The sequence below is a fragment of the Thamnophis sirtalis genome, unplaced genomic scaffold (genome assembly GCF_051295495.1).
Source record: "Thamnophis sirtalis isolate CommonGarterSnake01/CBP01778 unplaced genomic scaffold, rThaSir2_p1.2 scaffold_5, whole genome shotgun sequence".
In the NCBI taxonomy this organism is placed as follows: Eukaryota; Metazoa; Chordata; class Lepidosauria; order Squamata; family Natricidae; genus Thamnophis; species Thamnophis sirtalis.
Genome location: NW_028261385.1, coordinates 3371471 through 3397452, shown reverse-complemented (window position 1 = coordinate 3397452; position 25982 = coordinate 3371471). Strand labels below are relative to the sequence as shown.

The 25982-nt window shown below is 46.8% G+C and overlaps 1 protein-coding gene across 1 annotated transcript in view; it reads left to right on the top strand.

The window, feature by feature from the left end:
- Nucleotides 1-1453: 1453 nt before the first annotated feature.
- The window catches only part of LOC148045264 (maestro heat-like repeat-containing protein family member 7), a 31608-nt gene continuing 7079 nt past the window's right edge, over nucleotides 1454-25982 (top strand). The window contains exons 1-19 of the mRNA XM_087715320.1: nucleotides 1454-1871; nucleotides 3829-3965; nucleotides 7101-7208; nucleotides 9490-9606; nucleotides 10089-10211; nucleotides 10750-10899; nucleotides 11973-12092; nucleotides 13841-13920; nucleotides 14668-14803; nucleotides 16721-16816; nucleotides 16969-17073; nucleotides 17911-18046; nucleotides 18981-19099; nucleotides 19427-19576; nucleotides 20034-20188; nucleotides 21833-21980; nucleotides 22339-22520; nucleotides 22755-22892; nucleotides 24216-24330. Of these exons, the coding sequence (XP_087571446.1) occupies nucleotides 1454-1871; nucleotides 3829-3965; nucleotides 7101-7208; nucleotides 9490-9606; nucleotides 10089-10211; nucleotides 10750-10899; nucleotides 11973-12092; nucleotides 13841-13920; nucleotides 14668-14803; nucleotides 16721-16816; nucleotides 16969-17073; nucleotides 17911-18046; nucleotides 18981-19099; nucleotides 19427-19576; nucleotides 20034-20188; nucleotides 21833-21980; nucleotides 22339-22520; nucleotides 22755-22892; nucleotides 24216-24330 (2733 nt within the window). The remainder of the gene's footprint in view (nucleotides 1872-3828; nucleotides 3966-7100; nucleotides 7209-9489; nucleotides 9607-10088; nucleotides 10212-10749; nucleotides 10900-11972; nucleotides 12093-13840; nucleotides 13921-14667; nucleotides 14804-16720; nucleotides 16817-16968; nucleotides 17074-17910; nucleotides 18047-18980; nucleotides 19100-19426; nucleotides 19577-20033; nucleotides 20189-21832; nucleotides 21981-22338; nucleotides 22521-22754; nucleotides 22893-24215; nucleotides 24331-25982) is intronic.

Here is a 25982-nt window from a genome sequence, read left to right as displayed (position 1 = left end):
TAATCCTGGTTGGGGTCTTTGGAGATCCAGCAGGTGGAGAGCCTCCCTCCCTCCCTCCCTCCCATTGGGCCATTCCATAGGAGACCCCTGGCTTTGCTCCCCATGATATGGCCAATGTGATCAAGGGGACCCTCCATATCCTACCCCCATCACCTGGGGGAGTGGGAGGCCCCTGGGGTCATGGCCTCAGCTGCCCCTATGAGACATAAAGGATACTGTGATGTCATGGCCCCTGAGGGCAGACGGGGAAAGGACCAAGGGGGAGCCTTGAGTTAAACAGCTCTGCTTTCTCTCTGCTGCCTGTCGCTCGCTCTCCGTCTTCTCTCTCTAGAGGAGTTTTAGTTTGGTTGCGGTGCCGAACCAGACAGTTGTAGAGGTACAAAGGACAAGAATTCCTCTGTAGAATCAGCAGCTCCTTGGGCAGCCTGAGCGTTCTGAGTTGACCCAGGAAGAACGTGGGATAGGTAGATAGGTAGATAGGTAGGTAGGTAGATAGATAGATAGATAGATAGATGGATGGATGGATGGATGGATGGATGGATGGATGGATGGATGGATGGATAGATAGATGATAGGTAGATCGATCGATCGATCGATAGATAGATAGATAGATAGATAGATAGATAGATAGGAGATAGATAGGTAGATAGATGATAGATAGATAGATAGATAGATAGATAGATAGATAGATAGATAGATAGATAGATGGATGGATGGATGGATGGATGGATGGATGGATAGATAGATGATAGGTAGATCGATCGATCGATCGATCGATAGATAGATAGATAGATAGATAGATAGATAGATAGGAGATAGATAGGTAGATAGATGATAGATAGATAGATAGATAGATAGATAGATAGATAGATAGATAGATGGATGGATGGATGGATGGATGGATGGATGGATGGATGGATGGATGGATAGATAGATGATAGGTAGATCGATCGATCGATCGATCGATCGATAGATAGATAGATAGATAGATAGATAGATAAGATAGATAGATCAATGGATGGATGGATAGATAGATAGATGAACAGGTAGATCGATAGATTGATGATAGATAGATAGATAGATAGATAGATAGATAGATAGATAGATAGATAGATAGATAGATTGATGATAGATAGATAGTTAGATAGATGATAGATGATAGATGGTAGATGATAGATAGATAGATGATAGATAGATAGATAGGTAGGTAGGTAGGTAGGTAGGTAGGTAGGTAGGTAGGTAGATAGATAGATAGATAGATAGATAGATAGATAGATAGATAGATAGAGACAGACAGACAGACAGACAGACAGACAGACAGACAGACAGACAGACAGACAGACAGACAGACAGACAGACAGACAGAAGCACAAATGACCCCTCTGGAGTTACAAACTTTCTCCCTTGTTGATAGGATCTGCTTCCAGGTCTAGCAGCCATTCTTCACGGCAGGATGTCTCACATGCTGAACAAGTTGCCCTTCCTGAAGAAGGACAGCCAGGAGGCCCATCCTCAAATCACTAACAATGACCCACAGCGGTGGGAAAACCATGAAGCTCAATTCTCGGGCTCCCACCCATCCACTTCTTCAGCTGCTCAGCGAGCCACACAGGTCCTGCCTCTGCTGATGAAATCTTCTCCAGCTCCAAAGGAGGGCAGGAAGAAGATTCAGCTTCCAGCACTGGGGATGCCCGATTTGGCCCAGAAAGGAACTGTCAAGACCCCTCCGAGGACTCCTCAAATGGAGGTCAAGCATGGCCAGAAGGAGCTTCCTTCCCTGCCAAGAGGGCCTGAGAGGGAAAAGGCTCGGAGAAGCAGCCTTGACCAGGGGAGAAAACGCTCCCAAGATGCCATCCTATCTTTATATCCAGGTATCTATGCTACAGGGCTGGGCTACCTCTGGAAGCAGCCTTCTCTGCAATGTGCTCTACATGGGGCTGCCCCTGAAGAGTGTTCGGAGACTACAGTTGGTCCAGAATGCAGCCGTCCGAGCGATATCAGTTGTACCTAGATACACCCATGTTACACCTATCCTCCACGAGCTGCACGGGCTTCCTATCGGTCTCCGGATGCGCTTCAAGGTGCTGGTTATCACCTTTAAAGCCCTACATGGCCTAGGACTGGACTACTGCAATGCGCTCTACATGGGGCAGCCCTTGAAGAGTATTCGGGGACTTCAACTCGTCCAGAACGCAGCCGCGCGAGCGATTGTGGGTGCACCTCGGTACACCCACGTTACACCTATCCTCCGCGAGCTGCACTGGTTACCAATCAGTCTCTGGATACGCTTCAAGGTGCTAGTCGTAACTTATAAAGCCCTTCATGGTATTGGACCTGGGTACTTGAGAGACCGCCTGCTGCCAATTACCTCCCATAGACCCATTAGATCTCACAGGGTTGGCCTCCTCCGGGTGCCATCTACCAGCCAATGCCACCTGGCTATTACCAGGTTCAACTGGTCCAGAATGTGGCTGTGCGGGTTATCATTGGGGCACCTAGGTGCTCCCATGTTACACCCCTTTTAGGCGGCTTGCACTGGTTGCCGGTTGTCTTACAGGTCCAATTCAAGGTACTAATTATGGGTTCCCTGACAAAAGGGCGAACGACAAAACCGCGCCCGACTAAACCGCGGTGATAAAACCGCGCGTTCTAAAGCGCTCTGACGAATGAGTGCTGAATCGCGCCGACAACAGCGCAGAGACAGAAGCACGCTGTAAAACTAAACCTAAACCTAAACCTAACCCCTAACCCTAAACGTAACGCTAAACGTAACGCTAAACATAACGCTAAACCTAACCCTAAACCTAACCCTTAACCTAACCCTTAACCTAACCCTTAACCTAACCCTAAACCTAAACCTAACCCTAAACCTAACCCTTAACCTAACCCTTAACCTAACCCTAAACCTAAACCTAACCCTAAACCTAACCCTTAACCTAACCCTTAACCTAACCCTTAACCTAACCCTTAACCTAACCCTAAACCTAAACCTAAACCTAACCCTTAACCTAACCCTTAACCTAACCCTTAACCTAACCCTTAACCTAACCCTAAACCTAAACCTAACCCTAAACCTAACTCTAAACCTAACCCTAAACCTAACCCTAACCCTAAACCTAACCCTTACCTTAAGTTCAATCGGCTTTCTGTCGACACGCTATTGTAAAGCCCCCTTCTGTCTCTGTGATGTTGTCTCCGCGCTGTTGTCGCCACGTTGATGACATCGCGGTTTTAGCGACATGCTTTAGTCGGGTGCGGTTTTGACGTTCGCCCTTTTGTCGGGTCACGTTAATTATGACCTTTAAAGCGCTCCATGGCTTGGGTCCAGGATACCTGCGAGACCACCTACTGCCACCGGTAGCCTCCCATCATCCAGTGCGATCCCACAGAGTTGGCCTCGTCAGGGTGCCGTCGGCCAGACAGTGTCGGCTAGCGACCCCCAGGAGGAGAGCCTTCTCTGTGGGAGCGCCTTCCCTCTGGAATGAGCTGCCCCCGGAGCATCGTATAATCCCCGACCTCCGGTCCTTCTGACGCGCCCAAAAAACTTGGCTTTTCCAGCAAGCCAGCCTGGCCTGAACAAAACAAAATAAATTGTTGATCATTGTTAATTTTAATTCAATTTTTTTTAAAAAAATGTCATTGTCAATTTTAATTGGGTTTGGGATAATTTTTTTTAAACTTTTGTAATATGTGTTTTTTTAATGTTGTACACTGCACAGTCCTTGGGAGAAGGGCGGCATATAAATCTAATAAACCTAAACCTCTTCCCTTCAAGAAGGCCCCTCCCATCCAATTGCCCCTCGATCTCATCCTGTCTCTCCTTCCCAGAACTCTCGGATGAACATTTCCGGTACTTGTGGGAGACCAAGTGGTGGCTCAAAGGAAGGTCGGTCAAAAAAATCTTGGCCTCGATGGAGGAGAAGAAAATACTGGATACCATCTTGGAACATCTTCATTCTCCCCAGGTAAGCAGCTGGGTTTGTGTCGCGGGGGGCCCGGAGGTCCTTCGTGGAGAGGTTGCAGAAGCCACTGCTGCCACGATGGAGATAATTGACCCCCCAAAATTGACAAAGGTGGTTCTGGAGAAGTGGCTGGACGATGGGGCCCTTGGTGGGGGGAACATGGAAGGACCATGGAATGATCGCCTGAAGCATTTAGGACTCCGCTTGAACATCAGGACAATGCGGTCCTTAGAGTCTGTCACCAGCCCTGGAACGCTTCCAATCCATGGAAAAAACCCAAAGAAGATGGAGATTTTGGGGTATCTGGGATCCCACCTCCAAGGCAAAGGTCTTCTGACCCAGGCTTCCTTAAAAAGCAAGAAGCAGAGTCTTGGTCACAACTGTGAATTCCTTTCATTGAGAGTCAGCCAGGCTTGGCAAACAGACTTTCAAAGGAATATATATCTACACGAACCTTATCTCGCTTGGAGAGCTGCCAGATAATCAGTTTCCAAATACAGGGCAAGGCAACACTTGCCACAGAGTCTCTTATAGTCACAAAAAGAACTTTCCACTCTTGAAACAGCCAACCGACCGAATGCCTGAGCCCTCGTCTGAGCTTCCCTCAGTCCCCAGGACTGACCCATGTTCTTCTCCAACCTTCTCATTGTCCCACCCTGCTGCCAGCTCCACTGGAGGGCCACAACAAAAGGGAACATTAATGGCAAGGTGCAAGAAAGGGTGAATGCAGCCTGAATGCATTGGCGAGAACTCACTGATGTGTTACGGGACACACAGACGCCAACCCGTCTTGAATCTAAGACCTACAAGAGAACCATCCTCCTGTTGCACTGTATGGCCCTAAATGCTGGGCAGCAACAGGAGGGAACAAACGCTCTCTCCTTACCATGGAAATGTGAAGGCTCCATTGTATATAGGGCACCTCCCTTCCTGACCACATCACACATGACACCATTTGACCACAGTTTGGTGTGGCACCAATTACAGAGAAGATGAGAGAAGTCCAACTCCGCTGATAAGGACACGTCAAGAGAGCAGCACCTCCCACCGTGGCCAAGGCTGCCTACCAACTAAAAGTCAATGACTGGTGTGACCTTGTGGGCATCCAAAACAGGGATGGCAAGAGGCCATCAACAAAGATATGGAAGCCACAGGCCTTCTCCCAGGCGATGCAGGTGACGGAGCAAAGTGGCCCTCAATGATCCAAAGTGGCCCTCAATGATCCAAAAACCGGACCCTGAACCTGTGGGAATATGCTAGGAAGAAGAAGATGGGGCCCTTGGTGCTCTCTGAACTGGGTTCTTTAGTTACACACATTTCATGACCCAACTACATCATCAGTGCTGGTGAGTGTGATGTTTGCTCCCTGCCGAGGTGGCGCAGTGGTTAGAGTGCTGTACTGCAGCCACTTCAGCTGACTGTTATCTGCAGTTCGGCTGTTCAAATCTCACCGCCTCAGGGTTGACTCAGCCTTCCATCCTTCCGAGGTGGGTAAAATGAGGACCCGGATTGTTGTTGGGGGCGATATGCTGACTCTGTAAACCGCTTAGAGAGGGCTGAAAGCCCTAGGAAGCGGTATATAAGTCTAACTGCTATTGCTATTGCTTATTTGGGGCAAGCTACTGTGTATAAACAGAGAGCAAACTTCCCTCCCTTCTAGCTGTGTTCATTATGTTTCCTAGTTGGGCCATGAAATGTCTGCAAGAAAACCCTTCTTCTCCTCCATTCTGAAAACCTTGTACTCCCTTGTACTACTGACAATGTTCCCTATGTGAGGGATGCCCAAATTAATCATGAGCCTCAACCCAACCTTCAAAAGAAATCCAGTTGTTTATTAGGAGCTTCATATCCACCCCATCCAATTGGAGCCAACTCTGACCTCACATTTTGCGTGTTAGATCTGACCCTGTTTCCCCCTCCCCCAAGGTGGGTCATCAGTCACATTCCCCAACTAAGCAATTTCACAGATTTTAGATGTTGATAAATCAAGGACTACCAACCTCTGGAGACAGGTTGTTTCCTGGCCATTCCGGACAGAGGTAGAAAATCCAAGCTCTTCATCTCACCATTTGTGGCAGAGCTTTTCCTTCCGTTCCTCTCAAAAGCTCCCTTGGCCCAATACTGGAAGAAGAAAGACCTGCCTACAATCCAAGAATGGACTTTGAAGGTTACAAACTTAGCCGAAATGGCAAAAATTTCAGCATATCTTAAAGAACATTCAAACGAGAGGTATAAACGAGACTGGAAAAAATGGATTGATTATATACAAAGCAAATACGGGACTAGGAAACTCCAGATAGCTTATGCTTAAAATTAGTAATAACTTAAATTGTTAAAAATTTGGGTAACAGCAAGAAGCTGAGTTCAATGTAGAGATATTTTAGACTGTGATTGTCAAAAAGTTATACCATGTATGGGCTCTGGGAAGTCGGGGGGGGAGGGAAGGGAGGCGGGGATCTAGGGGGAGGGGGGGAGGGGGGAAATATAATATGTGTTAAATTCTAAAGCATGATTGCACTTGTATACTGTGGTTTTTTTAATGTTAGTGTCAAAACAGAACAAACTGAATATATCGGAAAGTAATAGATACTGAAGGGAGGAGCTGAATGAAAGAAGAAGGAGAGTAGAGAGAGTGAGAGAGAGGAGGAGGAGAAGGAAGGGAGGGAATGGATTAAGAGAGGGAGTGATAGAGTTAGAGTTAGATAGAGGGGGAGGGGAAGTAGGTGTAGAGGGGTATGAGAGAAGGAAGAATGAAAGTTGGAGGGGGTTGAAAGAGGGTGTATGGTGGGCTAAGGCGGTATATTGGGTTTGTATTGTAGGGGGCATTTTCTATAAAAGTGAGGGCTGTGTTTATTACCCAATGTTACATCCCCCGGTTATGCACAGTAAACATGTGATTGTATAGAATGAATATATATATATTAAAAAAAAGCTCCCTTGGCTCCAGCTGATGCAATCTGGATGGTCCTTCTTAGGGGGCTTCGTGTCTGTCCCAGCTAGAAAAGTCGAATCAATGATCCGATGCACCCTGAGCCAGAAGGGAGACCAACCCTCCCCTTGGAAACACAGAAAAACCTCTTCCTTCCTCTGCTCCTTCACTTCCTCACAACTTCTTTTTTGTTGTCCTTGTCAAAGCAGATTCCTGTAGACCACAAATTCACCAGGGGGAAAATGTGTGGATGGCAGCCCATCAGCCAGAAGCCGTTAAGGCAGCAAAGCGCTTCTTACTTCTTGTCTAAAAAGAAGGTAAATATGCTAAGCTTTTCCCCTTTTAGGATGACAGTTGTCTTAGACAAAGGTCAGAAAAGGACAACTTGCTTATTTCCATCAATTTTTCTCTCTTTTCTTCTTCTGTGCTTTGAAGTCTGGGGTAGAGTTCCAATCCATCCATCTCCCCTTTCCATATTCCGCTCTTGCCATTACCAACCATGCTCACTTTGTTGTCAGTATCCACAGTTTTCTTATCTCTTTGCTCATTTTTTCCTTCCATCTTTTGAACTCTGTCCTCCACTTTCTTCATTTGGTAAACATCCTCAGTTTCTCCATCAGATTTTTCTATTTGTATTCCATATTCTCCAATCTCTTTTCAATTCTCTCTGTCACAACTAATAGATTTTGAATTTCAAACATAACCATTTGCAATATTACAGTTTCTCTTTCCTGCTGGGCCATTCTTTCAATTTTTCAGATACTGCCACTATAGGGTTCAAGGCTATTTTAACAAACTTCAAACAGGTTCATTTATTATCTTTTAAGTCAAAATGTTGTCTTCCCTCCAATAGTGATCAAAGAGAAAGAAGAAAAAAGAATTTATCCAGCCTCCAGCCTTTAAGTGGCAGCGTAACTGCTTTTCCTCCTGTTGTTACAACCCTCTTTATAATCCTTATTTTCTTCTTTATATTCCAAGCTTAAGAAAGAAAACAAAACCTTAAATGAAGATCAAAAACAATCCAATCAATCAAATCAAGCATTATAAAAAAAGAAAAATTTTAATCCATAGGTGTAAGCAAAAGTGAAAAAAGAAGAAGAAAAAAATTAATCCATTTAGTTTAAAAAATAGGGAGCCTATTGATTTGCAAATTCTATCCATGAAAAAAAAAGAAATTAGAAACTGGATAATGCACTAAGTTCAATGCAGATCAATCTCGCCGCCTACAGTCTTTTGTCTTCAATCTTAACTTAATCTTTTTTCTTGGGTAGTCTCTTCCTCTAATAATAAAATTTCCTCACCAATTCGACACACTTTCTCTTTCTGCTTTCTTCCCGTTCCGGAGCTGTCCCAACTTCAGCAGCTTCCTTAGCTGCTTTTCTGTCACTGGAAAAAAAGGCTATTCCTGGATCTTTCAGGGACTTTGAGATGTCCCTGAGATCAGCAGGAGATGCCTTCTCAATCACAGTCTCTGCAGGACAGTTTAGGTCCAAAAGGACCGTCCAGTGGCAGGAATTCGACTGCGATCTTGAAACACCAAGATCGCACGTCGTGCCGTCGCGATGTCAGCTCCAGGGGTTTTTTTTCTTTCTTAAGCTTGGAATATAAAGAAGAAAATAAGAAGGATTATAAAGAGGGTTGTAACAACAGGAGGAAAAGCAGTTATGCTGCCACTTAGAGACTGGAGGCTGGATACATTGCTTTTTCTTCTTTCTCTTTGATCACTTAAGATTCAAGGTTCTTTCAGCTTGTTTACTGAGAGTGATAGTTGGAAGAGCACAAGTTGTTTATACAGGTGCCTTTTGGAAGTTCTATCACTAGCTATTGGAGAGAAGACAACATTTTGACTTGAAAGATAATAAAACGTTTTATTACGTTTGTTTTATTACGTTCTATAAACGTTTGTCGTTTCATTTTGTCTCTCCTTTGGCATCCTTTCTTTGATGCTCATATTCCCCATTTCTTTGATAGTAGACAGACAAATGAATATTAGAATTACAGACTTGGAAGGGGGCCTTGGAGATCTTCTAGTCCAACCCCTTGCTCAAGCAGAAAACCCTTTTCCATTTTAGCAAATAGTTGTCCAATCTCATCTTAAAACCGTTAAGTGATGCAGCACTCACAACTTCTGGAGGCAAACTGTTCTACTGGTTAATTGTTCTAACTGTTAGGAAGTTTCTACTTAGTTCTGGTTGGCTCACGCCTTTATTAGTCACAGAATAACATAATAAGAGAGTTGGAAGGGACATCGGAGGTCTTCTACTAAGATCTTCCACTAAGAAGTTTCTACTTAGTTCTAGGTTGGTTCTCTCCTTGATAAGTTTTCATCCGTTGCTTCTCCTCCTGACTTCTGGTCCCTTGGAGAATAGGTTGACTCTCTCTTCTTTGGGGCCACTTCTGAGATATTGGAACACTGCTATTAGTGCAACTCTTGTTCCCTGCAGATTTGACCATGGCGAGTAAGCCATGCTTAGTTGAAAATGGCTCTGTGCTTGACCACATTTGCTCCTTTTCTGATCATCCTTTGTCCTGTGCTTCCTTTTCCTGGATGATGGGTGGAGCTCCCTCAGACTCACAAACTCTTTTTCCAACCTTCAGATAAATCTGTACAAATATTACGGCCTAAAATTGAGAAATACCAAGGAGAAGGACCTTGTGAAAGATCACCTCAAGAAGCTTCTGGCAATCTCATTTGAAGACGAGACAGACAGAGAGGTGCGTGGGAGTGGGCTGCCTGTGGGGGCTGAGACCTCCAACTTTGTGGGGTCCTTGGTGCTCTCTGAGCTTGGTTACAAGAAATGTAGACCTTTCGCGACCCAACTAGGTCATTTCATCAGTTCTAGAAGGGAACAGGTTTTGAAGAGGGGAGGTGAAGGGAAGAAAAGGGAATAGGAGAGGAGGAGAAGGAGGAGTGGGCAGAGGAGGGAGGAGGGGAGGAGAGGAAGAAGAGGAAGGAGGGGAGGAGGAGGAGAACTGTGGGGGTTTTGGAGGAGGAGGAAGAAGACTGTGGGGTCCTTGGTGCTCTCTGTGCTTGGATGCTTTCTTGCAGACATTTTATTACCCAGTTAGGTAATTTCATCAGTGGTAGAAGGGCCTGGGGTTTGCAAGGAGGAGGAGGAGGAGGAGGAGGAGGAAGAAGAGGATGATTAAAAAAAGAAAATGCAAATGTCCTAATTCACAAGCATCGCTTTGCCTAGGGAGTCTCGGAGAGCATCCACCTTGCTGCATTCCATCATCTTCCAGAAGGTCTCTTGGTCCTGAGGGAGGTCGGTAACATCACACAGCCCAAGGGACCATCTCTCTCAGAAGGCTCCCATGAGGTAAGATCAGGGATGGGGTTCCAAGGTTCAAAACTCAGTAGAGAAGAAGGCTGGGGGATTCTGGGAAGGAAAGTCCTAGATGTTTAGAAGGACGGATGCTCCAGGCGATCTGGTCTCTTCAGACTGGTCATAGATCTCAAAGACCTGAGACCAGCGCTGAGATTGTAGGTGGGGCTGGAAATTCTCCACCTCCATCTCCTGGAGGACCATTTTATAAGTCTAGAGAAGATCATGAGTTGCCCAACAAACGTCTCAAGTAGACTCAAAGGTGCTTTTTCAAAGGGATTGGACTTTGTTTGTCCTTGAAGACATTTCAGAACTTTGTCTGCCTTGACGACGAAGTCAGAACTGAAGAAGCCTCTTGGATGAGAAGCGAAACCTCTTCAAGGAAAAAAAGAAGTCCAGTTGCCTTTGGAAAAAGCCCCTTTGGGAAAACTATGACCTGGATGACTAAGAATCTCCATCTGCTTCCATCCATGACTTCTTGTCTTCTGGTGCTTTGGAAGAGAGTTTGACCCCCTCATTTTTGTCCTGGCAGGACCCACAATATGTGTCTGACACAAGGATTAGGACAACATTAATCCTCTGCTATGGACAAGCAGCCCAGGGAGCCTCCCCTGAAGACCTGGATGTTTTCATCAAACCCATCGTGTCCGAAATTCTCGTCCAGTACTCTACCATGAACAAGGTAGGCTGGTTTCCACCCTCGTGTCAGTGCTGGCAGAACTGTTTGCTTTCCTCTTGTTAGTTCCTTGATCTGTTGTTTACTGCTGCCTTGTTTGTCTGGGGTTAATCCCTGCTTATCTGGATTTCAGTTGCTGGTGGAAAAATATAAGAAACGTCTGTAAAAAAATGAACCAAGCTCAGGGGGTACCAAGGGCTCCACAGTTCAACCCTCAGTTAAAAATATCCCCTTTTGGTGAACAAGGACAACCTGACTGCAGTTCTTAGAGGTTGCTGGGGAGAATCTGGGTTCAACAGGCGACCTCCAGCTCCCAGTTATGCCTCCCATTCAGATCTGCTTCCTGTTCCAATTGCCCTGCAGATAATGAAATGCTAGTGGTTTCTTTATCTATGGTCGTATCACATTCATTACACTCAAGGCAGTGCATTATCCTCTTTCTTCCTTTTCACACAATCACAACAACCCTGTGATGTGTGTTGGATTGAGAGAGAAGAACTGGGCCAGATGTGGACTCACCCAGCTGGCTCTCATGCTGAAGGTGGGACTAAAACTCACAGTCTGCTGGTGATTGGCTCAGACAGTTGACTTTCATGGCTATAGTGGGACTAGAACTCTCCATCTCTTGTTGATTGGCCCTAAGTCTCTCAGCTGCCTCTCCTGCCTAAGGCGGGACTAGAACTCTCCATCTCTTGTTGATTGGCCCTAAGTCTCTCAGCTGCCTCTCCTGCCTAAGGCGGGACTAGAACTCTCCATCTCTTGTTGATTGGCCCTAAGTCTCTCAGCTGCCTCTCCTGCCTAAGGCGGGACTAGAACTCTCCATCTCTTGTTGATTGGCCCTAAGTCTCTCAGCTGCCTCTCCTGAACTCTCCATTTCTTGGTGATTGACCCAAAGTCTCTCAGCTGCCTCTCATGCCTAAGGCGGGACTAGAACCCAGAATGTCCAGGGGGTATTTTGATTGGGAGCCCCCCGGAGTTCAAGAAAAGACGGTCGGCTATATAAAGATTGAAATAAATAGATGCACTCTCTTCCTCCTGGTGTCTTCTCACCTCACCCTCTTCCCACTTGGGTTTCCCAGGACGAAGGCCTGAAGAAAGCCTTCATGAGGTCCATCATCATGATCACCAAAGCGGCTACCTTCAGCAGGAGGCAAGACCTCCATCTACCCCACAAACAGGAATTGGCCACCAAGATCATCGTAAGTGGGGAGGGGGGCAGGTGCTCCTGGGCGCATTTAAGTTTGAAAGAGAATTTGAGCTGAATTGAGTTCCAATCAATTGGGCCCCAAACGATTCTGTTGCTGTTAAGTGAATTCTGCCCCATTGTATGACTTCTCTTTCCTCCGTTGTTAGCTGAATCACTGCCGTTAAATTAGTTACAGGATTCTTAAGTGAATTTGGGATCTCCTTTGTTTTTATTATTAGTATTTATTTTTATATCCAAAGACAGACAGACAGACAGACAGACAAATAGATGATGATAGATAGATAGATAGATAGATAGATAGATAGATAGATAGATAGATAGATAGATAGATAGAGTTCTGACCCCCTCCTCCATCCAGTAACAAATGCCGAGACAAACTTAACTGGAATGTACTTTATTAGCAAGACACCAAAACCTTGGTGGCTGAAAGCCAAGCATAACAACAGATAAGGACCCTGGCAGCAACTCAGACAAACCTCGGCAGCAATCCAGCCTGCCAATCTAGTTACAAAAGTTCTCCAACTTTTAGTCAATGCGTTGACTTCTGCAAGAGGGGCGTGTGCACAAGCAGTCCTTTTTATAGTCTGGAGAGGAGCCTAATGACCACCAGCTGTGTGCAATTACCTCCTGTAACTGCGCAACTGTTCCTGACGCCTAGTAGCTCTTCGGTGCCGAGCATCCAGGAACAACTCACTGCTGACCTCAGGCTCACTCTCCCTTGTTTCCTCCCCACTGGTCCAAGGCTCAGGCGCCTCCTGGTGGCTAACCAGCTTCTCTGCGCCCTGCTTGGAGTTGGAACCTTGTCCAGGGTCCACCACATCCTCCAGAGCCGACTCATCTGGCCCCTCGCTGTCAGAGTCTGGTGGCAGCTCCAACGGCTCCTGCTGGGCCACAACAGATATAGATAGATAGATAGATAGATAGATAGAGAGAGAGAGAGAGAGAGAGAGAGAGAGAGAGAGAGAGAGAGAGAGAGAGAGAGAGAGAGAGAGAGAGAAATGGATATGGATGTATGAATGTATGGCTGGATAGTGAGAGAGAGACAAAGAGAGAGAGAGACAGACAGACAGACAGACAAATATTTAATATATAAACTAGAATGAAAAATAGAAATGGGAAATTAGGGGAAGAAAGAAGAAAAAAAAGGCATTGAAACTATCTAGAAGAAACTACACAGCCAATGTCCAGAATGGCAGAGGGCAGAATTGTATAACGTTAAAAGCGGTGGATTCAACTCCCAGAATTCTCCGGCCTTCAGGGATTCTGGGAGTTGAAGTTCACAGGTCGTAGTGAGGCCCTAGTTACCCATCCCTCACTTAAACCATGGTCAGGAGACACTGCAAACTGCCATCAATGCAGGCTGGTTGCCAAGCGACCAAAATATGATCCTCTGATCCCTGAGGAAGAAGAGCCTCTCAGAACTTCAAATCTGGGTCATAAGTAGTCCTTGGGTGTTAGAATTAGAAGAACGAAGTTGGAAGGGACCTTGGAGGTCCTCTAGTCCAGCCAGGAAACCCTACACCACTTCAGACAAATGGCTATTTGGAAATGGAAATTTCCCCTTAGTTCTAAGAGGGATCCTGGAGAGATCCGTCATAACTTTAAATGGTGGCTAAGTGACCAGTTGTAAGTTGAGGACTTCCCATGTCAACAAGGAAAGGCGTAGAGATGGGAATAGTGCCAGCTGGATGGTGGCCACATCTCAGGAGCTTCCTTATATGTCTTTCCTTCTCCTTTCAGGAAGTCATTGAAGATGAGCCCGTGAGACCTTTGTCTGTCATAATTCTCCATCAAGCCATCGTCACCATCACCTGCATGAGGTACGTACCTGCACCGCCCTCATCTTCCCACCAGCTGGGGAGGAACTTGGAGTTGCACCAAGTGATGGGATTTCCATGGAAAGTCCCCGTGCTCTAGAGCAGGGGGAGGGGTCAAACTCCATTTCATTGAGGAACACATCAGCGCTGTGGTGGTTGGGTGGATGGATGGTTCGATGGATGGAGAGAGAGAGGGAGGGAGGGAGGGATAGATAGGTAGGTAGGTAGGTAGGTAGGTAGGTAGGTAGGTAGGTAGGTAGATAGATAGATAGATAGATAGATAGATAGATAGATAGATAGATAGATAGATAGATAGATAGATAGATAGATAGGAGATGATAGATAGATAGATAGATAGATAGATAGATATATAGATGATAGATAGATAGATAGATAGATAGATAGATAGATAGATAGATAGATAGATAGATAGGAGATGATAGATAGATAGATAGATAGATAGATAGATAGATAGATAGATAGATAGATAGATAGATAGATAGATAGATAGATAGATCCAGGAGAAAATTCTTTACACTGAGAACAATCAATCAGTGGAAGGGTTTGCCTCCAGATGTTGTGTGCTCTCCATCACTTGAGGTTTTCAGGAAAAGAGAGGACAAGCATATGACTGGGATGGTTTAAGGACCATCAAGCAAGAGTTGGAGTAGAAGACCTCCAAGGTCCCTTTTAGCCCCCTGAGTCTAGGATCTCCTCACACCTCCCTCCTCTTTTCTTGTCTTTCATCAGCTATATGAAGCCCTCCTTGAACTCCGAGGTGAGGTCTAAAGTGGTCAACCAAAGTATCTGGAAGGTGTTTTCATTGCCAACTATCAAGGTGTCCACAGTCAAAACAGGTAGCCAACCCACATCATCTCAACCTCAGGTGAGCAGTCCAGATGGAGCAAAGCAATAGGGGATCCACCTGGAAACTAGGATGCAGTGAACAGGATTCCTGATCTCCTCAACAGCCCTGGATCCATCCCTCGAGCCAAAGGTCCCCCTTGGCCTGTCCCTTCCTCTTTGGTCTTGAAAGTCTGCTTCCCCTTCTCGTTCTAAGTTTCTGGATCCCAGGAGTCCCTATTTTGAAGCCCTAAACATCTCCAGGGGGTTTTCATCCCCATCTTTTCTCTCTTCCTCCACTTCTCTTTTATCTTCTGGTTGAAGGATCTTCTCAAGACCAATTCCCATCTCCTCCCTTTGCCCCCCAACAAAAGAAGGGCCATGGTGGGGCAGAGCAACCATTGGCTGCAGGCACTAGCTATGATTCCTAGCAGAGGTGGGTTCTTACCAGTTCGCACCAGTTCCGTAGAACCGGTTCGTCAAATCCACCGAACTGTTTAGAAGAGATTCCACCAGTGGACCCGGAAAGCAGGCCACACCTACAGAAGAGGTTCCAAATTTTTTTGAAACCCAACACTGACACAGAGAGAGAGAGAGAGAGAGAGAGAAAGAAAGAGAAAGAAAGGAAGGAAGAAAGAAAGAAAGAAAGAAAGAAAGAAAGAAAGAGTGAGAGGGATTAAAGAAAAAAGAAAAAGGGGACAGAGAGACAAAAGGAAGGAAAGAGAGAGAGAGAGAGAGAGAGAGAGAGAGAGAACACATGGCCAGCAAGCCACTCCCACAAAGGAGGCCACACCCACAGAGTAGGTTCGAAAATTTTTTGAAACCCACCACTGATTCCTAGGTAGTCTCAGATAACCCTCAGAATTCACATGCTTAGCAACCAAATCAGATTTATGACGGTCGGAGTATTCTAGCGTCACGTGACCCCCCCCCTACTGTGACCTTCTGATTAGGAAATAGGGAAGCTGGATTCACTTAACAACCGTGTGACCAACTTAACAACCAAAGTGATTCACTTAACCACTGTGGCAAGAAAGGTCACAAAACAAGGACAAAATTCACTTCACTAATGTCTCACTTAGCAATAGACATTTTGGGCTCAATTGTGGTCATAAGATGAGGAATGCCTGTATTTGAATCTCCTAGAACTGTTAAGGAAGACATTCAACTTTTTAGTCATTCTGTCCTGAACTCAAAAAGGAAGTAAGTCCTTTTGTTCCTCAAGTTCAGCAGAGAAAGCATTTCTTCCCCCTCTGGAAGAAAGACCGGTTCCACCACAAATGCGCGAACGACAAAAGCGCGCCTCACTAAACCGCGGTGACAAAACCGCGGTGACAAAACCGTGGTGACAAAACCGCGGTGACAAAACCGCGGTGACAAAACCGCGGTGACAAAACCGCGTGACGAATGAGCGACGAATGAGCCCTGAAGCGTGCCGACAACAGTGCGCCGACAGAAGCGTGCTGTAACCTAACCCTAACCCTAACCCTAACCCTAACCCTAACCCTAACCCTAACCCTAACCCTAAACCTAACCCTAAACCTAACCCTAAACCTAACCCTAACCCTAACCCTAACCCTAACCCTAACCCTAACCCTAACCCTAACCCTAAACCTAAACCTAAACCTAACCCTAAACCTTACCTTAACTTAAATCGCGCTGTTGTCGACGCACTTTTGACATCGCAGTTTTAGCGCCGCGGTTTTCTCAGCGCGCTTATGACGTTCGCGCTTTTGTCAGGTCACGGAAAGACCAGCCCTGCAAGGTTGGCCACTCCATTTACTGTAGACTTCTGGACTTCAACTCCCAGAATTCCATGGAGGGCTCAGGAAGGTTGGGAGCTGCATTGCCCCAGTCGTAAAAGGGCCATCAGTTCCCCACCCCTGGATTTCTGCCTCTTTCAGGGGCCGTTCCTTCCTTGACGCCCCTCCTTCCTTCTGACATTTTCTCCTTTTTTTAGGATTTCTATCATCAGACAGCCACTGCCTGCAACAATATGTTGACCGGATTGCTATCCGAGGCTCCCAATTTGGATGCCCTGCAGGAGATCCTGACGGTAAAGAGAGATCCTTTCTTGGGGTGGGTCGCCCAGTCAGCCAGATGTTCAGGCTGGATTTGGCCCTTCTGTCCCCCTGTGGAGTCTGTGGCTCTTTCGACTGGGAATGACCCATTCCTCCTTTCCTCCTTCTCCTTCGTTTCCCCTGGCAGGACATAAATCCCTGGATTGACTCTCCCAACAGCCATGAGAGAGAGAGGGCCCTCAAGAGCACCAAGCACCTCCTCAAGTTCGTTTCGGACAATGTCAATTTCGACGTAAGTCTCCCCTTGGGTTGAGAAGCAAAATGTTTTCAAAGAAAGGAAAACCCCCAAGAAAGTCCAGCTGCCTTTTGGGAAAAGAACCTTTGGGATGTGACCAGGAGGATACAAGGAGTCCTGCTTGAGCAGAGGGTTGGAGGAGAAGACCTCCACGGTCCCTTCCAGCAACTGCGGTTCTGTCATGCTGTGATACTGAGATTCTGTAATTCTCAGGATCTGTGATTCAAAGATTCTGAGATTCTGTAATTCTCAGATTCTGTGATTCAAAGATTGTGAGATTCTGTAATTCTCAGGATCTGTGATTCAAAGATTCTGAGATTCTGTAATTCTCAGGATCTGTGATTCAAAGATTCTGAGATTCTGTAATTCTCAGGTTCTGTGATTCAAAGATTCTGAGATTCTGCAATTCTCAGGTTCTGTGATTCAAAGATTCTGAGATTCTGTAATTCTCAGGTTCTGTGATTCAAAGATTCTGAGATTCTGTAATTCTCAGATTCTGTGATTCAAAGATTCTGAGATTCTGCAATTCTCAGGTTCTGTGATTCAAAGATTCTGAGATTCTGTAATTCTCAGGTTCTGTGATTCAAAGATTCTGACATTCTGTAATTCTCAGGTTCTGTGATTCAAAGATTCTGAGATTCTGTAATTCTCAGATTCTGTGATTCAAAGATTCTAAGATTCAAATATTTGATAATTCTATGATTCTATCATTCTGTGTATCTAAGATTCTGTGGTTCGGTGGTTCTTATTCCCTGATTTCAGCCGGCTGAAAGCTTCATGAGCCCCCTCCCCTTCTCTCTCCTCTTTCCCCTCCTTTCCCCTTCCTTTCTTTAGACCACGGCTGACTTCTCTTTGCTGGGGCAGCTGGTGGCTTTGCTGGCCCTGCACATTGGCGACACCAGCCCAGAAGTTGGCCAGACGTCCGCAGAGGCTGCCTACCACCTGTACCACCTCCTCATGAGCAAAATGGGTGAGAACTTTGGACTCCAAGGGTTGACTTGCTGCAAGAAGAACAGGGATGCCCCCTGCCCAGGAGAGCATTGGGTGGCACAGCCTGTGGCTTAACCAAGATGGGTCATTGGGCTTGGCAGAGATACCTGGAATTGGCAGTTGATATTGGCATTTTTCAGGGCCAGGGGTCCTTTTAAAAAGGCGATTCTCATGTTAAGTGAGTCAGCTAGGGAGGAGGAAGAGGAGAGGGAAGAAGGAGCAATGAAGAGAGAGGCAGGGAGTGAGGAGGAGGAGGAGAGGGAGAAAGGGAGACAGGGAGGAGAAGGAGGAAAAGGAGGAGGAAGAGGAGGAGATAGGAGAGAGAGACAAGGAACGATGAAGAGAGAGAATAGGAGCAAGGAGGAGGAGGAGAGAGAGAGGGAGAAAGGGGGACAGAGAGGAGGGGGAGGAGGAGGAGCAGCAAGTGGAGGAGGAGATGAGAAGGGAGGGGAGAGAGAGAAAGAGAGGGAGAGGGGGAGGGGGAGGAGAGAGTAGGGGGAGGAAGATGAGAAGGAGGGGAGGAGGAGGTAGTGAGAAAGTAGGGAAGAGAGAGGGAAAAGTGTTAGAGGACGAGAAGGACTGTGGGGTCCTTGGTGCGCTCTGATCTTGGTGTTTTTCTTCTTGACATTTCATGACCCAACTAGGTAACGTCATCAGTACTTGAAGGGGGGATCTTTTCTCTGTGCTCCCATAAGTATTGATGCTCATCCCCCCTGATGACGTTCCCTAGTTGGGCAATGAAACACCTGAAAGGAAACCCCCCAGGTCAGAGAGCACCAGGGACCCCTCTGGTCGACCCTGAGCTCCAGATCTTCTCTTCTCTTGCAATGACTAAACCGGCCGTCAGACGAAGGAAGTTCCCAGGTTCCGAAGGCCAAAATCTGACCTTGTGGTTTTTTCCCTTCCCTCCCAAGCGAAAGAAATGGAGAAGAAACAGAAGAACGAAAAGGGGAACATCGTACATTGGCTGAGGGAGGATTTTTTTGTTTCGGGCTCTGGGATCTTCCACAACAACATCTCCAAAATGGCGAAGGTATGTTTTGGATCAGCCTTTGGCCTGGCTTCCTTTTGCTCCTCCTCCTGACCTGGAGAGCCCCAAAGGAGTCAATCTCACAGTGGGGACGGCATCCTCCCAAGGTTGGGCTTTGGGTACCCCTCCCCCCAATGCCTTGGAGGAAGAAAGGGCAGCTGACATGTTGGCTTCTTTGACCCCCCATCCGAATCCCACCTGATGGAGGACATGGAATAAGGCTGCATCTCTACATGGTGTGCCGTCCCCCAATCTGGGTCAAAGTCTGAAGGGAAGGGCGTCAAAGCTCTAAGGCATCTCTGCATGGTCTCCTTTCCTTCTCCCCGATAGGCCTTTGGGGAGCACCTCAGCCCGTTGCAGCTAACAAAGCTGATCTTGGAAGCCCTGGAGAATTTGACGCACGTGGACAAGAACATCTCTCAGTCCGCGGGGCTGCTCCTCAACGCCATCCTGGAGGAGTGTGGCATGGATATGGAGGAAGTAAGAACATTGCAGGGTTTGGAGCAAAAGGGACGTAGGAGATTCTGTAGAAAACAAAGACGAGAATGGCTGAGACCTTGTTGGCTCAGTGGTGACACTTCTGCTGGTTTTAAGAAGGCTAAGGCTGGATGGGAGGCCACTGAGCGATCTTAGGGCTGTTGAGAAAGTTGTCCAAACCTCCCAGAAGAAGGTAAGGGCAAAACAAAGGAGCCATATTATTTTCATGAGAAATAACCTTTGATGAGCCAGTGGCAATATAAATCTCCTAAAATAAACCAATAAATAAAATATCACAGGAAGCTGGACAAATCAGGAGTTTTTTTTTAAAATGTAGGGCAAACGTTGATGTTGTGGGGACCAATTTTGTTTTACCCAATGAGTGGGAGTTATCATCCCTACTGCATCTCCAATGGAGACCAACACTGGATCTCATCCTCCAATCTCTCTTTTGCCATAGCTATCCATGATATTAAAGGAGATCTACCACCGTCTCCCGAATATTGCCCACCCAGCAACGAAAGACCTCACCCTCAAGTCTGTATGTCACTTGGCCTCCAAGAGGGTCAACCGAGTTGTGGACATATTGCTGGAATCCTCCGTGGGCTGTGATGGGTAAGAAGAACTTCAAGGAGATGGACCTCCTGTTGTCTTGGATTCCTCAGAGACTCTCAATCCTTTGCGATGGGGCGAATCTCTGCAGCTCAGGTGGAGGAAGAGGGTGGAGGTTGGTTCTCTAAGCTTCTGCTTTGGTTTCCAAATGTTTTGTTACCAGGCAAGGTAACATCTTCAATGGAGTTTAAGGAACGCTAGTGCTGGTGATCTTCTGCCTGTAAGGGCTTGGTGTGGTCAGTAGGTCTTGTGATGGAAAGGTCACATCAAGTGTGGGTTCTCTCAGGTGAGGGTCATATCAAGTGAGGGCCTTGTGATGGGGAGATCACCTCATATTGAGGGTCATGTCAGGTGAGGATCTTGTGATGGGTCTTCTGATGGACCAGGTGAGAGTCATATCAAGTGAGGGTCTTGTGATGGGGAGCAATAGCAATAGCAGTAGACTTATATACCGCTTCATAGGCCTTTCAGGCCTCTCTAAGCGGTTTACAGAGAGTCAGCATATTGCCCCCAACTATCTGGGTCCTCATTTTACCCACCTCGGAAGGATGGAAGGCTGAGTCAACCCTGAGCCGGTGAGATTTGAACCGCTGAACTGCTGATCTAGCAGTCAGCCTGCAGTGCTGCATTTAACCACTGCGCCACCTTGGCACCTTGGGGAGGTCACCTCAGATTGAGGGTTATGTCAGGTGAGGATCTTGTCATGGGTCTTGTGATGGGGAGGTCATGTCAGGTGTGGACCATATCAAGTGAGGATCTTGTGATGGTTCTTCTGATGGACCAGGTGAGGGTCATATCAAGTGAGGGTCTTGTGATGGAGAGTTCATGTCAGGCTGGATCATATCAAGTGAGGGTCTTGTGATGGAGAGTTCATGTCAGGCTGGATCATATCAAGTGAGGGTCTTGTGATGGAGAGTTCATGTCAGGCTGGATCATATCAAGTGAGGGTCTTGTGATGGAGAGTTCATGTCAGGCTGGATCATATCAAGTGAGGGTCTTGTGATGGGGAGATCACCTCAGATTGAGGGTCGTGTCAGGTGAGGATCTTGTTATGGGGAGATCAGTAAAGGTCGTGTCAGGTAAGGGTCTTGATGGATGTTTTGATGGGCCATGGGTGCGTCACAGATGAAGTCTTCTAGTGGGGAGGTCACATCAGATGAGGGTCGAGATGGGAATGAACTTTGTAAGATATTTTACGACTTTTCTTGTCACAATCGTTAAGTCAATCACTGCAGTTGTCAAGAGGGAAACATGGTCGTTAAGTGAATCAGGCTTCCCCATTGAATGTGCTTGTTAGAAGGTCACAAAATGTGATCACTTGACTTTGGGACGGTCATAAATCTGAACCAGTTGTCCAGAAGTCTGAATTTGGTCAGATGATCCTGAAGATGCTGGGAAGTTTGAAAACTGGGAATAAGTCACTTTTTTCAATGCCATTGTTCCTTTGAATGGCTCCTGGAGAAACGGTCGTAAGTCAAGAACTACCTGTGTATATAGAGATATTTTTCTGGCATGACAGCTGTTCATTTGGCCTTCAGTTTTCCAATCCTTCCTTCTGTTGGGGGGTTCAACTCTCTGGATTGGCTGTCTCTTCCGAAATGGGGAAAGGATCTGATTCCCTCCCAATCTGTTTCTCCCCCTCCGCAGAAGTGCCAGGGAGATTTGGGGGGCACTGGCTGCAGACCCTTATGCCAACCTCAAGATCATGAAGCCCCTCATGAAAAGGCTTCAGGACCAAGACCCCAGCACCGAAGCCCTCGCAAGGAGGAACAGCAAGTCCCTCATGCCCATTGCGGTAAGCCCTCCACTGGTGGCTCTCTTTCCCTTGGATCTAGAGGTGGGGAACACCTAAGGGATGGGGAGAGGGAGGCAGTGGGGAAACTGCTGGGGCTAAAATTGGAGCATCATTTGGCATAAGCCCCCCCTTCTTTTTAGGTGGAGGCAGATGTTTCTCTTCCTGGGCTCCAATGAGAATGTATCTGCCGAACAAAACTCCTCATTGGCAACAGGAAGGGCATCTGGCCAGTAAACCCTCAGCTCCGTTCAGTTGGAACAGGCTCCACCACGCAAGGGATTCTGGGGAAGAGGAAGAAGGGGATGAACCTAAGTAACCTGGGGAGCCCAAGGTGACTCTCCCTTCATCCCGTTTCTAGGCCACCAACGCCCTCTGTTTCCTCCTGTCCCTCCCGAACGCTGCTGAGCTCCTCGACCACAAATTCTCCAACCTGCTCCTCGCCCTGGTCACGCAGCTGTACTTCCTCCTGGGAGCCAGCAAGAGTGGATCCAGGAGGTCCAGCAGAGTCATGGACCTTTCAGAACAGGTCAACCTCTTGGGGTAAGGAATCTCCTGGGACCAATCTGGATCCTACTGGATATCACTGGAGGGGGAAGAAATAAAGGGAGGCTGATTTGCTGTTGTGTTTTGTGGTTGCTGCACAAGCCGCCAAGTGAAATCTGGAGCTCTCCTGAAGGGCAGCGGGAGGCCGGTTGGCGTCAGGGGAAGCCTGGCCTTTGCAGGGGGCATTGGCCGAAGCATTGGCACCAACTCTTCTCCCTTCCTTTGATTTAGCATGGCAGTGCAGGCGATTAAAAACCTCATCCTGGCTGTCGGATATGAAGAGGAATACAAAGAGTTGGGGACGCTGGGATGCTGGGAGATGCTCTTGAGCCCAGATAGTCTCTTTGAGGCCATTTTCCACCTGGTCCGGTAAGAACTTTAGAGTCCAAAGAACTTGGCTTTGAGTGGCAATGGGTGAGAGGGGGGAGGGCAGAGCGAGAGAAAGTGAGAGAGGGGGGAAGAGAGAGGGAAGAGAGAGAGAGAGGAAAAGGGAGGGTGAAAGAGGGAAGGGGAGGGCAAAGGGAGAGGAGGAAGAAGAGGCAGAGAGAGAGAAAGTGAGGGTGGGGAGGGAGAGGGAGGGAGGGAAGAGGGGAGGGAGAGAGAAAGAGAGGAATAGGGAAGGTGAGAGAGGGAGGGGAGGGCAGAGGGAGAGGAGGAAGAAGGCAGAGCGAGAGAAAGTGAGGGAGATGGGGATGAGGGAGGGAGAGGGTAGGGAGAGGGAAAGAGAGAAAGAGGGAGGGAGAGAGAGAGGAAGAGGGAGGGTGATAGAGGGAAGGGGAGGGCAGAGGGAGAGGAGGAAGAAGGGGCAGAGCGAGAGAAAGTGAGGGAGATGGGGATGAGGGAGGGAGAGGGTAGGGAGAGGGAAAGAAAGAAAGAGGGAGGGAGAGAGAGAGGTAGAGGGAGGGGAGAGGGAGGAAGAGGGAAGGTGATAGTGGGAAGGGGAGGACAGAGGGAGAGGAAGAAGAAGAGGCAGAGAGAGAGAAAGTGAGGGAGAGGAGGGAGAGGGAGGGTAAGGGGAGGGAGAGGGAAAGAGAAAATAGGGAAGGTGAGAGAGGGAGGGGAGGGCTGAGGGAGAAGAGGAAGAAGAGGCAGAGAGAGAGAGAAAATGAGACAGAGGGGGAAGAGGGAGGGAAGGGGGAGGGAGAGAGAAAGAGAGGAAGAGGGAGGGTTAGATAGAGGAAAAGGAGAGAGGAAGGGAAAAAGAGAGTGAAAGAGAGAGGAAGAGAGGGCAGAAGGAGAGGAAGAAGAAGAGGCACAGAGAGAAAGAGAAAGAAAGGGGGTTGAGAGGGAGGAAAGAGAAAGTAGGGGAAGGAAAGATAGAGAGGAGAGGGAGGGAAGGGAGAGAGCGAAAGATATGAGGTGGAGGGGGAGAGAGAGGGAGACAGAAAAGGAGAGAGAGAATGTGGGGGAGACAAAGAAAGGAGAGGGAGAGAGGAAGAGGAGGGAGAGAGAAAAAGACAGAGAAAGAGAGGGAGTGTCAGAGGGAGACAAAAGTAGAAAGAGAATGAGATGTAGAGGGAGGAGGAGGGAGAGAAAGACAGAGAAGAAGAGTGAGAGTGAGAAATTCTCTAAATGGACTAATTCATTGAGTAATTCATTTATCCATAATTCAGATAATGATTTCTCTAGCTTGGTGATTTTCTCCTCACTTACCAGCAGATCTTATCTGATTTCTCCCTATTTGATCTTTAGGAAACTCTTCAACTACTCTAAAGTGGAGCTGAAGGTGATGTTCAGACAGGCCAACATCTACCTGCACCGTCCTGACTTAAGGGAGAAGACAATTGGCATGGTCTTCTTCTCGGAGGTGAGGATGCACCACAACATTGTGGAGCTCCAGGAAAGTTGTGCAGGGTTCAGGGGGACTTTATGATTAGGAACTCGAAGTTGTGGGAGCTCCATCACTGGAGGCCTTGAAGAAGAGACTGGACAGCCGTTTGTCTGACATAGTAGATGGTCTCCTGCTTGGTCAAGGGGTTGGACTAGAAAACCTCCAAGGTCTCCTCTTATTCTGTTAATCGGTGGAATTGGAGGGAGGGAGGGAGGAAGGAAGATTCAATGACCCCAAATTCCGTTTCCTCTTTGCATTTTAGACAGTTTTGTATTGCCATTCTGTAGTCCTCGACATAAGACCATCATAGAACCTCCAGTGGTCACTAAGTGATTGCAGAAGCCCTTAAGCCAATGCCGTGGTCATACACTTTGGATAAACCAGATATTCCAGTGATTTTCTTCTACAGGTTGTCCTCGACTTATGACCATAACTGAGCCACAAATTTCTGTTGCTCAGTGAAACAGTCCCTAAGCAAGTTTTGTCCCATTTTACCACCTCCTTTGCCACAGTTGTTAAGTGAATTGCTGCAGTTGTTAAGTTAGTCACACGTTGTTAAATGAATCTGGTTTCCCCATTGACTTGGCTTATCAGGTAGTCACAAATTGGATCACGTAACCTCGAAACACTGCAACCGTTAGCATGTGAAGCTGATATCGTGACGATACGATGTGCAATTCCGCAGTCGATATGTCTGCCGCTGGACGGTCCTTTTGGACCTAAACCGTCCCATAGAGACGGTGATAGAGACAGGCACATCCTGCTGATCCCAGAGACATCGCAAAGTTCCTGGCAGATCCAGGAGAAACCCTTTTTTCCGACCACAGAGAAGCAGCCATTGAAGCTGCTGAAAGTTGGGAGAGCTCCAGAACAGAAGGAAAGCGGGAGAGAAAGCGTGTCGAATTAGTGAGATAAATTTTATTATTAGAGAACACCCAAAAAGATGAAAAGAAAAGTTAAAATTGAAGACAGAAGAGGTTAAGCTGCGAGATTAAGCCTGAGTCAAATTTAGTGTGTTCTTTAATCTTTTTTTAATATATTTTTATTATTTTTACCTTTAAAACAATGCAGTACCGCAAAGTCGAAGTGACCATACATTCACATTATATACAGCTAGTCTCAACCATTAACAATTAGCCTACTTAATACATTGTGTATCCTTCTGTCCAATCACAAAATATACAGTTTGTTCCAGTCTTGTCACCTTGTCTTATACCAATTATAAAATCTGTTCCAGACTTCAAAATATTCTGATTCCCCTTTATTTTTAAGTTCAAGAGTGAGCCTATCTTGAGGCCAACACTTTTCTGATTATATCTAGCTCTGATGGTGTATTTTCTTTTTTCCAATATTGTGCATAAGTTATGCATGCCGCAGTTAGTACATGTAAATTTGATAGAGTGTATCTTTCTTAAACCCCTCCCGAATTATACCTAGGAGAAAAATTTCTGGTTTACACAAGATTTGGTCTCCCACCATTTGTTCTAACCATGATTGAATCATTTTCCAATGGGTTTTTTTTTGCCTCATTGCACGTCCACAACATATGATAAAAAGTGCCTGGTGTTTTTTTTTTTACACTTCCAACAATTTGGGACCAGATTTTTAAACATTTTGGAGAGCCATGC